At 39.8% G+C, this 17,805-nt stretch overlaps 1 protein-coding gene across 20 annotated transcripts in view; it reads left to right on the top strand.

Annotated features, from left to right (window-relative positions):
• The window catches only part of GTDC1 (glycosyltransferase like domain containing 1), a 186,004-nt gene that overhangs the window by 89,675 nt on the left and 78,524 nt on the right, over window positions 1-17,805 (top strand). For 16 of the 20 annotated variants that reach the window (XR_008823701.1, XR_008823702.1, XM_056350353.1 and 13 more), the window contains 2 exons: window positions 4,045-4,212; window positions 7,208-7,381. The exons of 1 other annotated variant lie outside the window; for it this stretch is intronic. Coding sequence is in view for 16 of the 19 variants with exons in the window: in XM_056350353.1 (XP_056206328.1) it covers window positions 4,045-4,212; window positions 7,208-7,381 (342 nt within the window). In the remaining 3 variants the exon portion in view is untranslated. Of the gene's footprint in view, window positions 1-2,348; window positions 2,734-4,044; window positions 4,213-7,207; window positions 7,382-17,805 lie in introns of those variants that run through there. 3 more of the 20 variants (XM_056350359.1, XM_056350354.1, XM_056350361.1) reach the window with 3 other exon arrangements.

Below are 17,805 nucleotides of genomic sequence, written 5' to 3'. Positions count from 1 at the left end.
CAAAATGTGGTTTTAGTTAAGTTGCATGGGAATTTAATTGAAAGATTTAGGGCGATGCCATAAAAGAGTAAATCACGGTTACGTGACACAAAGAAGATTTATAAAGCAAAATAAAAATACTTTAGCACCTTCATTTTTATAATTTGCGTGATACGAATGGAAACCTGTATTAGTCATTTTGTCTGCTGGTAATTAAAAAAAAAAAAAAAGCAAAGGCTTCTATATTTTATTGGTTTTCAGTCCTTAGGTGTACAATAATGGGGAAGACGGTAGCAAAGGTCAGAGCGTTCTCTGGACGCGTTGCGGTTCTGAACCTGCAAGCATGCTCAGCTTCTTTCCTGGGAATAGTGGTATGAATTAAGCACATGAGTAGTTCCTGGGAAGTCAGGGCTATTCAGTGATTCAGATTAAGGACAAGCTTAGTGTAAGACCGAGGCTTACGTGGATGGTGGCGGCCCTGAAATTCGGCCAGCCTCCGAGGCAGTGAGGCTACGGTGTGGGTGGTGGTCCTGCTCCAGTGAAGAATTTAATTTATTACACAGTAAAATACTTGGGGATGTTTTGGGGAAGGAGGGCTAGGTCAGTCATGTTAGAAATGTGACCTTCAGCGCAGGTTTTGTGAGGATTCGCCCAGTATGTTTCTTGCAGAGGACTGTATATATTCTACGTTGTAGTGTTGATAGGTCTAGATAAGAATACCATAATAACAGTTGAAATTTAGGGGGTTTTGTGAGGTGGTAAGTTAATGATGTAGCTGTTAATTTGAATTTAGCAGACGTTTTAAATATAGGTTTCTCTTACAGAGACAAAAGTTGCAATTTAAAGCTCTTTGGTGGTCTAAAAACAGCTTAATTCTCTAGTAGCATGGTAATAAGTACTAATCCAGCTTATACAGTGATTGTAGTATGTCATGTTTGTGAAAGATTGCCTAACTCTGCTTTCTCTGGGTTTTATGTTAATTTTTTTAAATTAAACATAAAACCTTATAACATCTTTATGCTGAGATAAACTGTTCAATTTAACTTGTGCTCAAGCAGCAGCTGTCAGGAATTATCATGTCTCAAGCGTTCTTGCCATCACCTTGTGTCTCTACCTCCCGGATACACTCCATAGGACGATAAGGCTCACCTTGTTAGGATTTATTACTTAAATAATAACCCGAGGTAAAATGAAAGTTGATGTCACACAGAATGACAACGGACATATATTTATGTCACACATTACATTATAATAAACTTCCCTTTCTTCCCCTTGTTATAGGTGTTAAATGGAAATACACTCCAGCATATCCTCCAGTGCCCTGCGTGAGTCCATCAGCCGTGTACATGGCTGCTCTGTGGGCATGTTCACAGAGACTCGCTGTCAGGTGTTATTTAAGCTTATAATGCCAGAGAAATTGGTTAGTGCTGGTAGTTAGCAGCTTTTATGCCAGTAAAGAAACAAGTGTAAGAGCATCTCAGTTGTTGGGTTAAATTCTGGAAGCGCTGTGAAGTGATGCGAGTGAATTGGGGAGGGTGTTTTTAAATAATATGACCACTTAAATGGCTTTAGTTTTACTCTTTTCTCGCTGTAAGAAATGTAAGCAGTGTCGTTTCAGGCTCTAAAATCTGAACTTGCTAGTAATCACAACAGTTTTCTCTCGACGCTGGTTTGTTGATCAGCAGGGCAGTGATAAGCAACCTGCTTGTTAGTTGAGTCTTATCGTTTTCTGCTTACAGGGGAGAAAATTTGGGTCTACGCCTTGCAAACTTCCCAAGGTGCTGGCCTTTCTTGCCAGCCTCTAGAGCTCTCTGATGATGCTGTTGAATTCCTAAGAGTTGTCTGAAGCTGGTGCTCAAACAGTTTTTCTGTCCTGTGGATATAACCATCTTTTTTTTCATATTCTTCTAGTTATTTTGTCGTTCATCTGAGCGAGTTCAGATACTTGAGCTACATGGTTTTGTTCAAGCTTAAATCTTGGCTCTCATCTCTCGCCGTGCTCCCCATTGCCCTTTTCTCTCCAGTCATCACGTTAACCTTGCCCCCCCCCCGCCTTCTCTTTCCACTTCTGCTTTTGTGCCTTGCTCTGCACTGCTTCCCCTGTTTTTAATCCCAACGTGCCATCTCTTTTTTTCCTCTCTCCCTTCAAAAGCAGCCAAGTTCATAGATGTTATCCTGCATCAGTTCAGTTTTCTTCCTAACTCATGGCAGAAAGAGGTTTTCTGAAAAATGAGTGAAGGAAAGGATAAACTATAATGTAATCCAGAAATCGCCAAAATTTGTCCAAGCAACCATTTCATCTCGGGTTTTGGAATATTTGGGATAGGTTTTGTCCTGTTCATGTTTTCTTTGCCACGCTAGTGCTACGCTGGCAGCATTCCGAGCAGGGGTGTTGCATCGCCCATCGGAAGCTTTCTGCTTTCACTGTGGCGGCACCCAGGTCGTTACGAGGTCCGGAGGTTATTACTCTTTGTGACAAATAAGTGATGACTTATGTAAAACTATTTTTTTTTTCCCCTCTTAGTATGGCTTGTAATAAACCCGAGCTCGTATCTTAATTGGCATTCTGTTTGACAGTCCCTTTAGAACAATCAAATATTTGATGAACAAGGCAATAACATTCATCTCTTTCTTTCGTAAGCCTTTCAGATTAGCATTGACTGGGGTTGATGAAGATGGATACAGAATCTGTTCTCCAGGAAGCATTTGTTCTGTAGATACAGATTATCTAAGAAACGGTGTATGTTAGCATAGGTAGGAGTATGATATACATATGTATATTTATGGATGTTTGGAGAAGTGCATGAGTTTTAAGGTTGACAGCCAGACTCAGAAGTTTATCATATTAGTGATGTTGGGTTGGCAGCAATCTTGAACGCAAAATCCATGTAACAATAGGAAGAATGGGAATAAAATGGGATAATGAAGAGGAAGAATAGGAATAAAAATAGAAAAAATAGGAAAGATATCGAAAGAATTTAACACTGCATAAATCAATTCTGAATCTGAACTAAAATAGCAAAAAAAAACCAAACGTTGGAAACATGCGATGTTGAAAAGTAATTTATTACAGCTTAGTGTTTTATGTGCAATAAATACCTGATCTCAATATTTTTGTAATCCCTTGTGGTAAGAAATGTCTTAGCACAACTATCTACAGCTCTGCAGTTCTCTGTAGGTTCAGGATTCGGTTTGCTTGAAAGCAGTGCTAGCCAGGGGACAGGAGATGCTTGCATGCTTTTGGTGAAATGCAGGGAAATCTGCCACCGGTTACAGTAGGGTCACAATGTCATATTACACATTTAAATACATTCATTTTCTGAGAGCCTGGTTAGTTATACGAGGCTAAGAAAGCAGCTTGTTAGTGTTGTTTGTGCCTGCCTGCTTTATGTAATTGAAGGATGTTTGCAGTGTTGCGGACTGTGGAATAGGCAGGAGTGCTACGGCAACGCCGGGGTGCGAGGGTAGAAACAACATTTCATTATAGAGGGTACCTAATAAAAATGTGAAAATAAAACAGAAAAAGGGTGAGTAAAAAACCCCAAACAAACAGGAAAAAAAACCCCAACAAACCCAACAAAAAACCCCACAGACTGTACTAGATAAGTGCACTGCATAAATCAAAAGGGTTTATGTCATAACACGAACATGTGCCATTCCTGCTCATATATTGAATTTCAGTAGTTGGTTGCATAAAGAAGTAAAGTGTAATGAAACTGGCAAGCAAAGTATTCCCTAGTCAGCCTTATCTTTGTTCCATTTGTCCTTCAGATACAGCTTTTCTTGCCTTTTTCAATAAAATCCATCCAGCTTTTTTTTTTATTTTGCATCTCTCTGTAACCGAGCTGGGAAGACCAATGAGATTCGGTGCTTTTCTAGTTGGGTTCTTAGCAGCTGCTTTTTAAGAGATCAAAACTTTGAATGCTGCTACATGGTATTAAGGCTTAGCTATTGATGTGTCCCTATAGGGGTTATGTTTTTCTTGGGTGGGGGGGGGAGAAGGGGAAGGGGTGACCCCTGCTAGCATGCTCACAGACAGTAAACACTGCTCTCCTTGTTTTCCAGGATCCTCTTTGCAAGCTCGGTGCTTAACCTGGCTGAACTCACTGCCCTCCGCCCTGACCTTGGCAAATTGAAAAAGGTCCTCTACTTCCATGAGAACCAATTGGCATATCCTGTCCAGAAATGCCAGGAAAGGGATTTTCAGTATGGATACAACCAGATTCTTTCATGGTAGGTGTTTCTTGCAGCGCCTCACATTACTTACGGTGTCCTTCTGTCTACAGCCTTGTGGCGTTCTAAGCCTGAATCGTCCTCCTCTGTATAAATGATGACCCTGTAGCAAACAGAAGTACCAGCAGAGTCCTGAAGAGAGGTTGATAAAAGTCCTGTGGCAAACCCGCTCTGTAAACTCATCTCAATTTATTCTGTCAAGTCCACCAATGCTCTGTTGGGCCACCACAGTGTCCCCATTAGCGGTGGGGATTTTGACCTGTGTGTTGGCTGTAAGCAAGATGCTTTGTTTCACAGATGCTTCACAAAGCTGCAGCTAATCAGCTCTTGCTTGGCCATAGCTTTTACGGCATCCAACTGAAATTATATAAAGGGTTTTAGGGAAATAAACAGAAATTAAAATGTACTGCAGCACTTTTCTTGTGAAGAGAGGGCAGTAAACATACCAGATAAATCCTTATATTTCTTTCATCTAGTATTCAGAAATTGTGCAGTGCTAAAATACCCAGACGTTTTAAAGGCTGTGGTCCTTTATTGTTGCTAAAAACAAATGTATTTCTTGAATCTGAGTTAATGAAAGAAGTTAATAACAGCAACACTGAAAAGCTTTGTGGTTAGGCACTGTACAGACCTAAGTGAAACAGCAAAACTCAGTGGTTTTGAACTGAAATAAATTCATTTCCATCATCTCTCTCACCTGTCTGTTTGTCGGAGAATTATTAGGAAAAGGGATGGAGCATTTTAAGGTACAAGTTAAGCTTTTTCTTCTTTATAATGTAAGCCGGTTGATACTAAAATTTCTCAAATAACGATCTGTGTATACTCTGGCCATTCTGTAGCTGCTTCTGCAACAGCATTTGTAACACGTTTCCCTTACTGAGCAGTAAAGATGAGGAAGTATAGTGAAAGATCTTTCGGAAACAGTAGCAGCCATTTTCAGATGTTAGAACAAAAAGATGTGTTTTTTTGGCACTGGGGCAAGGAATTTTTTTATATATATATATTTTGCTTTATTCTGGCAGTGATTTTTCACGCATCTATTGTAAGCTGACAAATATTTATCCTCAAAATATGCATTTTTATTTATCCTCAAAATATGCATTTTTATAAGAGAATAAAAGCATCTTCTTTTAATAATAAAAAAAAAGATGGGCTCTATAGATGCTCCACAGAAACCCCATTTTTAACAGCAGATAGGAGCCATCTCCTCTGTACCGTCTGTAACTATGTAGTGGTCATCTGCAAGGACATGCCATCTCCCCACCTTCCCGACCTGTTAGAAAAGGGAAAAATCTATCTTTCCAGCTTTGCACGGAGGTTTTGGAGACGATTAAAATTAGAGCTCTTTGAATCTTGAGGTTGGTGCTTTGGATCATTAGGGAAGGATTTTTTTTCTTTTTTTCCTCCCTGATTTAATACACTAACTTCTAGAGAGTTCATATAATAAAAATCACACTTTTCAGTGATGCCTGAGATTGCTTTTAGCTGCTCGGGCAGTGATGGTGATGGGAGCTTTCTAATTTGCCAGTGATATGCAGAGCCTGCAGGAAAAAGGTGGGCAGATTAGGCTTCACGCACAACAGAAGCAGAGATGATGGTGTTGGAGCCTTTGCTACATGTCAGAGAGCAGCAAAGGAACGTGCCGGGCTCCTGCGCTGCCTCATGTCATGTGTAAATCAGTGCAGAAAAGATAACTGGATCATTTGTTCAAAAACAAGGAGACCAGTGGGTTAAAGACCATAGGTGGGGAAGAGTGGGAAGAGGGTGGGATTCCAGAAAGCATTTCAGCACCCACAGTCTGCTTGGAAAGGATTATTTCTCTCACTAATGTTGGAGGGGTTTTTGGGGTGTTTTTCTTTTATTTTCTTTTTTCTTTTTTGGGTTTTTTTGGGGGGGGTTGGTTGGTTTTTTTTGGTTTTTTTTGCTTTGCTTTTCCTGCTGACTCCTGCTGCTTTGGTGAGCAGTGTCAGTTCTCTTTCTTGACCAGACAGCACTGAGACACAGTGGGGATGAATGACAGCCTCTCACCTCAAATATACTTTTCACCAGCCTGGTGACTTATGAACATGTGTCCTCAATGTATCTTATGACCCATAGGTCTGTATTACAATATATAACATATTGAGAAAACCAACCGGCCATAAAGCATTTCTTACCTCCATTAGCGGTGCGTGTTTGCCAGTGTAGCTAAGATTGTGTCAGCACTTCCAGGATAAACTTCCAGATATTTCACGTTTTTTGATAGCTTCTCATTTTTTTAAAGCTGACTCTAAGTGGAGAAGTAATACCTACATTATCGTTTAACTGCATCTTAAAATTATTGATCCGGTTGATTTTCAAACACGGCAGTAAAGAACAAAACATTGCATTAACGTGCCATTTTTTTTCAAACTTCTTTGTACTGTTTGCTGTGTGGTTTTTTTATATATATATGGTCAATATACTTTCAATCAGGATTATGTATGCGTAGGTTAAAACACCACTCCATTTCTCTTGTTCCTGCTACCTGATGCTACCTGATGGTCAGTTGAATGTATGTTAAACAAAGGTACGTTGTCTTTCGGTATAAAGGATTTTTTCTAAGGAAATTTAATTTTCTTCTAAGTTTACTTCTACAAAAGTCATTTTACAGTGGACCTTATCTGTTTCTAATGCTTTTAAGAGATAATGACAGTAATACTATTCTTACCCTTTTATGAATAGGAAGTAGTCCACAGATAGAATAGGATGTGCTCCTTTAGATGAATAATAGTAATTTATTACTTAGTTACAAAAAAGTGAAAAACTATTTCAAGGAGTGAGTAGACAGAAATCAAGACATTTCTGATTAAGATATATATGCTGCTCCTAATTCACGTGAAAAGGCTTTTCTTAATTAGCATGCCACTTACACCTTTCTTTTGTTTATGAGACTACGTATCCTGTTTCTACTGCACGGAAAATAATTCTCTTTTGCGGCAGCAGTATGTTCATTAATCTTAACCACTTTTTACAGTTTGGTTGCTGATGTTGTGGTGTTCAACTCTGCTTTTAATATGGAATCGTTTCTTACATCCATTGGAAAATTTATGAAGCTGATTCCTGACCACAGACCTAAGGATCTGGAAAAAATAATCAGACCGAAGTGCCAAGTTCTTTATTTTCCAGTCAGGTTTCCTGATGTGAGCAGGTCAGTACATTTTCCACGTCATAAATTGCCTCCAGCCTGTCAAAACTCTCTATTTATGGTGACGTTCTAACTAATCAGCTAAAGCATCGTTAATGAAAGAGTTTGATAATATGCAAAATCCCCTAATTGATAAATGTATTTCAATAATCAGAGGCTATTCAGGCAGCGTCTGATTTGCCAAGCTTGTCCTTAGCGCGTGTCGTACAGACGTGTGTTATTCAGGATGAGTGATTTCCCCCTTGTTTTAGTGATTTCCCCCTTGTTTTAGTCTTGAAGGAGTTGGCTGCTTCTCAGCTCTGTATATATTTGTACAGGGGAGGTCAAGGAGGAGAAAGAAATGCTAGAGAACAGTAAAAGCGATAAGCCTGTAGTCAAGACGCTGTATTTCCCTCGGTGTGTTGCGGTGGGATTTTATTGCCTCCTCCCTCCCCTACCTCTTCTTTTATTGCTTTCCAGGTAGGCACAGAGCATCCCCGTCGCAGGGCGCAGACTTGCAGATGTTGGCATTAGCTGTGGCGGGAGTTGCTCTTCAGTCTTCCTCGGTTACTCTGAAGGACGTTTTTTATTACCCTCGTTTCAAAGCCCGTCTTGAAATTAGTGGTGGGTTATGTGGCTCAAAGGGAACATTCGCTAGATCCTTTTCACTTTTGATTAAACCTGGCACAATTGTTTTTCCTGTTATAAGGGACTCTCCTCCCACCGAACAGGAACTGTGCTTCAATGGGACCGGCACTAAATAGAGTATGATTCTGCAATTTGATTATACTCTTAAAACCAACATGATGCTGGGAACGCTTTTTTTGCTGAAATAAGGGTGGGAAGTACTGTAATGACTTTGCAGGAGTCCGGCTTTTGATCTGATAACAAGTTCTGGCCACACTGGAGATCTTTGTCCCTGCCCAGCTCGTACTTGCAGTTATTTCAAAGGCTAAATACACATATGCGTTAGTAGATCTTGTAAAGAAATAGTAAATATTCTTTTTTGTAGCTGGGGTAGAAGGTTTTCAGTATGGGAGCTGGGGTCGTGCACTCTATTGATGGTCGCGCTGCAAGGTTTTGCATTTCAGTATCTTGGAAAACTTTAAATTCTAATGCACTGATGGAGATTGTTTAGAAATCAATGTCTACAGTTAAGTCTTTAAACCTGTTTTTTTGGCAAGTGGGGTTAAAATCCTCCAGTGTTCCTTTGGGACTTGGCCGCCTGGATGGCAGTGGAGGGCAGTACCTATATATCTTTGAAGATCTACTATTACTTCTTAGAGAGATTTTTTTTTTTTTCCCAAGAGCGAAGGAATGCCATGAATGCTCAGCATATTTGATATCAAGCCATTTTAAAAGGGTCTTGTGGTTTTGGCATACCTTAGGAAGTCATGTGGCCCAAATGTAGTTTTGGAGATGAAGTTGTGATAAACCCATCTCATATATTACATCAACTCTTTTGGACTTGTCAACCCTGGCAGATGGGGTCAAACGAGACCTGACAAATTGGTCTGAACTCATACAGATGGTGATCATTTGTCCAGAGCAGAAGGTGATTAGGTGGGTAAAATCATTAGACCACTACCCAAACTGGTGAAGTAGAAAGATGTCACATCTTGCTGTGTGCTTTTCTTAATGTCCCGCTCCTCTATTAATCTCATCCCACAGAACAGGACATGTTTCATGCTTTTGTCGTGGCTCCTGCACTTGAAATTATGTCGCCAAGCTATTTTCAGCAGTGATGGACCAAATCACATGATGGTGTTCCTCAACAACCAGGTGACTGTAAAACTTTCCCAGCAGAGCAATTGGAAACACAGATTAGCATCGCCTCAATTATTTCTGATATGGATTTTACCCAGCGACTAACTCTAGGTGTAAGATCTGTGTTTTCTTACACAAAGCCCCCTATCACAAGAAAAAAAGTCAGAAGAAAGTACTGCTTCTGTGTAACTCTAAGGTTCTTGGGGTTTTGACCTTCAGCTGCAGCCAATATTTACTATTTCTTTACAAGATCATTTTTTACCTAATGTTGCGTGCACCTGTGGCAATCAAATGCTGTTTTTTTAATTTAGATTGTGCTCGTATAGTGACTGAATGGAGATTGAGGAGAAAAAGGTTAAGAAAAATTGTGGCCAAGCTAGAATTTATAAAGCAAGCTCTTAGCCCAGAGTGTTTTTCAAGTTATTTTCAAATGGTAATTTGCTTTATCCAAACCAAACTCATACAGTGTAAGTAAGTGATTATTTGCATGACTGACAATCATTTCAGTGCCTGCAGTCTTTTTAAAATGCATAATTTTGTGGAGATGTTGGGAAAATATTTAAAAATTCTGAAGGCAAAATAACCCGGGTGGTTTGGTTGTGTGTGTGGTTTTTTATTTCTTTTTTCTTTGACCTCTTTTACTTCGCGTGTGAATGTCTCAGGGTGTGTTTGTGTCTGAAACATAATCTTTGTTTGGATTTGGGAGAGAGGTGATCTAAGAAATCATTCTCGTGCATGTGATGGTGATCTTTTAAAGATTATTTTAGATTAATACTGCAATTGTAGGGCAAAATAAAATACATCTGACCCCTTGATCAAAACCAGTGTAATAAAGGAGCGTGTCACGTGAGTTAATTCTGTAGCATATCTACCTTTTAATGTAATTACTGTAGGTGGTGGGTGCACAAACTAGCACAAGCAGAATAGTAAATGATCACTTAAAAGTGAAGGTAGGAAATACTTGTGAATACTGTGAGGTACCATTGTACATGTCTGTAATGTGTATTTAAATATTTCAGATGGGCATCCCATCACTGCTTTTCTTCTTCCGAGAGGAAGTTATCAATGCTTTTTTATAAAGATTTGTCTCTTTAATAATTATTTGTCATGAGGGCATGTGCGGGTGTTCCCAGCGCAAACCACCAGACTGTGGTCCTTATCTGACAATGAGAAGAGATGAAAGGATTTGGGGATTTAGCAGAATAAGAAATTTGCTGACCTAATCCTCCTGTTTTCTGGTTCTGACAATGACTAGCTTCTATGTCGCACCCTGTGGTGCCACAGCTACTCCGTGTATGCTCACCCTCTTACCATTTCTGACTTGGAGTTCTCCTCTTCGTACATTCGGATGAAGTATATCATGTACAAATACTTGTCCGAGTACTTCTAAGCTAGAGACAAAAACCCTCCTGGTTAAGTCTGTCGCTCCGTACTGCATAGGTATTGCAAGGGAGGGAGGCTGGTAGCTGATCTGATGTGCCATATGTGCTGTGTATCAGACTGGGGTTTTATAACACAGTGAATTAAATACATCGTAATTCCCACTTATATTGTCATTGGCTTAATTTCAGTATATTTTCTTTTGTAATGTAAATAAAATCCTAAATGTTACCATCTTTTTTTTTTTTTTTTTTTTTCTATACAATCAATACAGTCTGATATAAACTGTTTCCGCTTTTGTAGTGGGAAACTATTGTCCAGGAAGACTGTCCCCTTTCTACTGGTGTTCTCTTTGGTACTTGTATCTCCGTATGCCAGCAGACCCTGCTGGAACACCTCTGCAAGGTCTCTTTGTTAATATTTTGTAGGAATTCTCTTGGCCCATCTGCATCCCTGCTGTCTGTGGCAGTCGGCAAAGCGGGGTCAGATTAAGTACTCCTTGGAATTCATTTCCATGAAAATTGTAATATAGATTTCGGTGATTATTACTATTCCTCTGATTGCAGTATGTCTTTATTATTATCACAATGTGGTGGGAAAGGAAGATGTTTTTGTAAGCAAGAACAAAGTAGTGTTCCTAAGAGCTCCAAATGCACATTGGACTAAGGTGGAATAATATAAAAGAAACATGAGAGGATGAGGATTACAGCAGAAAATAAAAATAGCTTCTTTTAAGTGGAACTTGTTAGTGAGTGTCTTGTACTATCTGCATTACACATTTTGAAGTAGAATTAAAGATTTTTAGACTGTTGTTTCTTCATTTGCTTTTATAACTTAGTACAGTTACCAGGACATTTTCAACCATTTGATTTTTGTATTTTTTTAGTTATAGTGTGAGAGAGGCAGAATTTGCTAATTTAGGGAGTACTTTAGGGACAGTCAGGGGAGTTCCTGACTGAAAGCAAAAGTTTTTAAAAGATGCTGACAATATCTCTTGTATAGAAATGTGACTGTCATGTGTGGAGGAGCCTGTTTTGGGGAAATAATAATAATAATAATAATAAAAAAGTAATTGCATCACTTGGACCAGGCTTGCAGAGCTGAACTGCAGACCTCTGTTTAGAGAACTAAGAGGCTCCCCCTTCCTCTGTAATCCTAACGCTATAAAATAGCTTTGCTGTGCTGGAAAAATACAGATGTCAACAAGCAAAGACTTGAATCCACAAGAGCCCAAAGCTATAGATGGGCACAGGGGACGCGTCTGCGTTGCACAGAGCGGCACTCAGCAGCGGTACCCAAGTGAGCTCTAGTGAACTGTCTTACATATGGGAAGCATATACCTTAGAAGAGCAGTTTTTGGCTAATTAGCCTTCCAGTGAAGTAGCATACATTAGCTTAGGTGGAGTACTATGCTAATGAGAGTGATTCTGGCACTGAGGCTAGCTGCTGCCTTTGGTGGTGGCTCAGGCATCTCTGTGGTGCACCGTGCTCTCTCTGGTAGGCATCGCCTCCCTGCCACCACGGTTTATGGGTAGTTAGCATAATTAGAAAATGCCAATGGACTGCTCCGACCTTGGGGCTTGCTGCTGAAGAACTGGGTGATGGAAATTACTCCCCTGGATGTCTTTCGTCCTCACCTGCCGCAAGCAGGTTTTGAGGGTTGGTGTTGGCACGCAAAGAGTTGTGCAACAAGCATGAGGGATGCCCTCAAGATCTGGGACACAGCCCCTGTTGGGAGGAAAGTGCAGTACAGGCTGAAAAGGGACATAAAATAGTCTGTCAGTTCTGGAGTCTTTGGCAGCGGGTCGGTTTCCTTCTGCATCTCTGGGATGAGCGCTGACAGCAGGCATCTGCACCTATGGCAAGGGCTTGGGTGGCTGAATGAAGGGTGCCTCAAGCATCCGTGTTTAGTGGTGCTATCTTACATGGTGCTTCTTCCACGTGTACATCGTGAGCCCTTGGGGAGGTTGGGCAGCGATGCCGGGGTTTCCGTTCTCGCTGTGGATCATAGAGGAGTAGCTGTTGCCCCAGCCTGGTGTTGGAGGCAGAACGTGCCAGTTTTATCCCCAAAATATTTATCCCCAGAACTCTCCAGCAGCAGCAGACTGAGAGTGCCCTCCTGGAGGAGGGCCTGGCTCAACAGTCTGCTGGGATGTATTCATTTTGCAAAACTTTCTAAAAAGTAATTTCTTTTTATCTATTCAGGGACAAAAATAGTTTTCCTGACTGTCTTTTATCTGTCGTAGAGGTATTCCACTAAATGCTGTCATAATAACCATTTAGTCTCACAATTGCTCACAAGGATACTTAAGCAGAATTCTCTGTGCAACCTAGTCTTTTATTAAGTTGGGTACTGCTCATGTTGCATACAACACATTCCCATAAAACTTGCATTTTGTATTTACAGAGAAATTTCTCTGGAGAGTTAAGGTCTTGTAAAACATTCTTGTTCTACAACGTGAACGAATTATTATACTCTGGGGCATTAAAAGTGAAGTGTACTGAAGAAAAGAATTTTTTCATTAAAATGCAGTTTATATTGATAAAACAGATTACTAGCATTTGATGAAATGTGAAACTTGGATCTACCCGTATCGCTAAATCGCCAGTAGGTTTATTTTGGCAATAAGAATAGTATGTAATGTATATCAGGACCAATCATACAGTACCTGTTAGTTTTGTATTAGATTAAATTGTCTTTCACTAAAGTACTTGAAAAAAACCCCTACTATATCTGTATCTTGAAGTAGCAGAATGTGGTAACCAAGAATATTAGAAAATAAAAGCTGTCGTGTTATCAGTTTTGGCACAGTCATTTATCAATCAGTATTTTAAACATTGACAAGTGGTAATTTAATAGGGAATGACCCTGTTGGCAGGAAGTTCTAATGACAGATGATGCAAACTCATTTATCACTATGGGGCTGTGCTGGCTTCTTACCTTTCTCAGTATCACAGCTCATATTTTCCAAGTCTGGGATGTGAGAAGCCACAAAGGGCAAAACCTGTGGCACCGAGCCTGTAACCACTCCCATCTAATCTGATTAACCCCTTAGCTGCAAATTTCTCTGCAGTATAGCTGCTAAGATCTAAAAGTTCTCATACCGATTTAAATGCCGTTGGATTTTTCAGTAGGATTTGCTGTAATACTTGTAAGCACTCAGCCATCGTCAGGTTTTTGGAGATGTTCAAGTCGTGTCACTTGGAATGAAAAGTTGAGACACACTAGTGCTTGGCTTTCAAAAACAAACTGCGTTCTAATAATTAATAGCACATTTCATTAGCAGGCATTAAAAATATTACATGCGGTGCCCTATACAATGGGCAGCCGCTATTATTATTATTATCTTTACTACGCGAGAAGGAAATTGATGCATTCAGAGGTTTAATTGATTCGTGCATATTCATGTGGGAAGTCGGTGGTAGAGTCATGACTGGACTGGATTATTATGCACTTCCATGCATAATAATTTCTCTGCAACTTGTAAAGAGCGTTGACTACCTTACTGTAATAAGCGTGGGCATTTGAAGTTGAGGGATGTCATGGGAAAGGAGAGGAAAATGACACCTTCATCAGTAACTGGTATGGATGGAGCTTTTAATTCTTTTGGGATTGGTCCATCTATAATACGGTAATTCTGCTGTACTTACTCAGAATAAGAATAATAATATATTTTTACTTTGTAATTCCCACAGTTGCTGAAGTTTTCATTGATTTGGTACGATTTGGTTTCCTTTTTTTTAAAGCATAATAAATGCCCTGCTTTGGGCTTCCTCTTCCTTACCTCAGCTTTCCATCTGTTCTTTCTCTTTCCCTTTCACAACAGAGTCTTCCTCCTCAAGGCTGGGATCGGGTTAAATATCATCCCTGTATGGGACACGATATTTTCTGCATTCCCATCAAATTGTAGTAAGATTCAGTAAAGTTTAAATTGAATTGGTTAAAATTGTCATGGCAGACTTTAAAGTAAAGCTGGTTTTCTTCTGTTCAAAATGGAAAAAGGCTGTTGATTGATGGCAGGGTCCTGCAAAGTGCTAAATACCCTCATTTTCCCTGCAGGCGCCGTGAGCTGAGGGCACTGGGTGTGAGTTTGTTAACCCGGGTGGGAAGGGGTGGCACACACAGCTAAAGGCTGGGGGGTAGCAAGTGATGTGGCTGTGTCCAGTTCAGTTCCAGTCCACATGAGGGTACCAGGCTTAAATCTTTCGCTTGTGTGAAAGATGGTTTTTATAGACAAGGCTGTCCCTGCTGAATTTTGCATTTCAAAATACTGCCCTTCAACGTTTGAACAATTCCATAGTTTTTATTATGAAATTCATGAATATTGCATAGAAGTGGAGGTGGGTTTTCTTGTGTTTTTCTTTAAAGCGATTTCATGCTTACAGGATTGTAACAGAGAGGGAAGCAGTCGTGTTGGGCATATTACTTCTTAGTTGCTACATGAGGCAGTGACAGAACCTTATTGCTTAAGTATTCCGGATATTTGTTCTTGGAATGGAATGGAATGGAAAAGAAAATAGGTGATATGCTAAAATTTGCAGAAAAGATAAGGACTAGGAAGGGATATCTCAGTTTTTAGAGATTATTCACCGAGAATACAAAACGTTTTCAGAAAGTATTTTTAGGAGAGTGAAGGGATCTGTTACCGGTCATAGGGGAATGGCACTACCTTTAGAAAAAGCATGCTTCATCTGGAATGCAGCATTAGTTTGGGGGGCAAAACCCCTAAACAACCAAAGCCTCCCAAAACAAGAGCGGTGGAATCGGTAGCCTTGCAAATTGTTATTAAATGTGAAACTCAAATTTTAAGTGGGTTGGATCTGCTTCAGGCACAGTTGTCTGCTGGATTGCACACAACCAATTCAAGTTCAAGTTAGAGGTACTGTTAGATGGCAGCGTCAGCAGAGAAGACACAAAGATATTCTATAGGAATTTCAGAGAATAAAGAATAAGAGAACAAAATTATGTGACGGAATACCTAAAAGTGCAATTTTAAGTTTGAAGAGGAAGCTTGAAATATAGCTCCCCAGTCCTATGGAGATGACCTTTATGTAATGTCTAAGAACAACTTAATACAGATGTTTTATTCATATGTAACCAAATGGGATGAAGTTAATTGATTTTTAATTTTGCCAAATCACAGATAATTTCTTTGTTGTGCAAGGAGTGGTTTAATCTGTTTAGGTTTCTCTTTTTTTTTCCCATGCATTTGCAGATATTTAATATTTTATATTTTGGACATTCCCCCTGCTCGGTTGTGACTCCCAGATGAAATAATCCTCCTCTTCTTCCCTTTAAATAATTCAAATAGCATACATTTAGAAATATGAAAATCCCAACGTAAACGTACCAGAAGTACTTTTAAGGTAGGAGGCTGTTCAGCTTTACTGTGGGAAAGATGCATGTCTAAATAGTAATGAGGGTTCATCAGTTTGGGCCTTACGAGCAGCAAGAAGTAGGGATGCTTGTTGAAGGACTATGGGAGATCCAAGTCTAGTAGCGCTTTCCCAGCTTTTTTTCCTCAATATGTATGAGAAAAGATCTTTGAATTGTACTGCTTTTTTGTGATGGGGCGGTTTGTGTGCTGAGAAATGGGTGTTTGCTGGAGAGGGGGTTTGGGTATTGTATAACAAGACATAAATATGTTCAGTCTGCTTTTTAAGCAATCTTATTAGGCACTAACGATAGCCAAGAAGAATGAATTAGATATTAAGTTGAATCAGCCAACCTGTGATTAATTTTAGAGTGGATTCCTCATAAAAATGTGCCAGTTTCCTATAAGCTGGCTCCTAAGTAGCTCTTGGGTCAGGCTTGCAGAAAACCCCAGGCTTTGTCCCTGCCATATGTGTTTCCAGCCCCCCTTATAACCTTGGGACTCACCAGCAGACCACATTATCCTTATTTTTGTTAATGCTCAACGAGCCATGGGACTAACAGTGTGTAGTATCTCGCCATCATGCCAGAGCCCTCATCTTTCTAATTCTTCTCCCTTGTCAGCCCTTTTTGCCTAGAAACCAGACCACAGGTGTGGTAGTGCTGGTTCTGCACCGGTTGAAGAGACTCTGATTTAATTTCTCCAGGATGGATTTGATTTTAGGTGTCTTCCCCCTCTCTGTGCCAGAAATACTCACCACGGATGCTCTGCAACAGGGTTACGTGTCTTCATTTCTATGACTTTGCCTCTCAGAAAAAAACCCTAAAGCTATTCACATCAGTGTTCTCCTTTAAACCCTCTAAGCATTTTACATCTCCAGCTGATGGTTCTCATATGTGTTGGATAGGGAAGCAAGCAGATCTTCCTTCCCTTGGTCACTTTTGTGTGCTAAATGGTGGGCCAGTCTATATGGCTATGCAGGTAAATACAGAATGTAAAGAACACACAGACATTTAGTCAGCTTGCTCCTGGAGATGCACCAAGCAACAGTATAGCTGCTTGTACCAAATTAAAAAAAAAAGCTTATGTGATTCTCATACACAATAGAAAAGATGTTTTTTTTAAATATACAGATTGGTGTGTCTATATAAAGCACTGAAAAATTGTATGTTGTTCTGTCACCCATGTTCAAAAAAGATTAATTTAAACTGTGAAACAGGTATAGAGAATTGCTGCTAGGATGATTAGGAGAATCTGTATTATGAGAGCAGATTAAAAGAGTATGGTTCACTTGTCCTAGCAAAATAAAGGTTGAGAAGGGGATATATGTTAATCTTTATAAATACAGTCAGAGGATAAATGCCATGAAAGAGGAGGAATTATTTAAGTTCCAGGATAATCCTTACAACATCCACTAGGTATAAATTGGTCATTATTAAATGACTCAGACTGGAAATGGAAAAAAAAAAAAGTGTGTGTGTGTGTAGGACAGTTGTTTGTTTTGGGCTTTTTTGTTTTTCCTGAGAAGTGTTTAGTTTTGAAATGACTGTGGAAACGCTATTGAAATGTAATCGGAATTTGATAAATTCAGAGGATGGTTAGCTAAACAAGGTAGGAGTAGTGCCAGGCAGTTGCAGATGTTTGCTATTATGATATCCCCAAAATCAAGGTGAAAAGAGACGGACTATGAGATGGTCACGTACTGCCTTCAGTCTTGAGACCTGAACTGGCCTGTGAAGGAGATCATGTATTTCCAGCGTCTTTTAGACACAACAGATCACCCCTCTGTTCTGTGTACTGTGCACAGCATTTACCTTCTATTGCATTAATCAGGTGTTTCATAAATGAGCAGTGTCCTGCAAGGTATCTCTTGCTCCTATGTTCAACCACTGCATTTGGGATCAGGATGAATTTTTATTACCCAGA

The sequence above is a fragment of the Falco biarmicus genome, chromosome 8, assembly GCF_023638135.1.
Source record: "Falco biarmicus isolate bFalBia1 chromosome 8, bFalBia1.pri, whole genome shotgun sequence".
NCBI lineage: Eukaryota > Metazoa > Chordata > Aves > Falconiformes > Falconidae > Falco > Falco biarmicus.
This window is presented reverse-complemented; position numbering and strand designations above follow the sequence as displayed.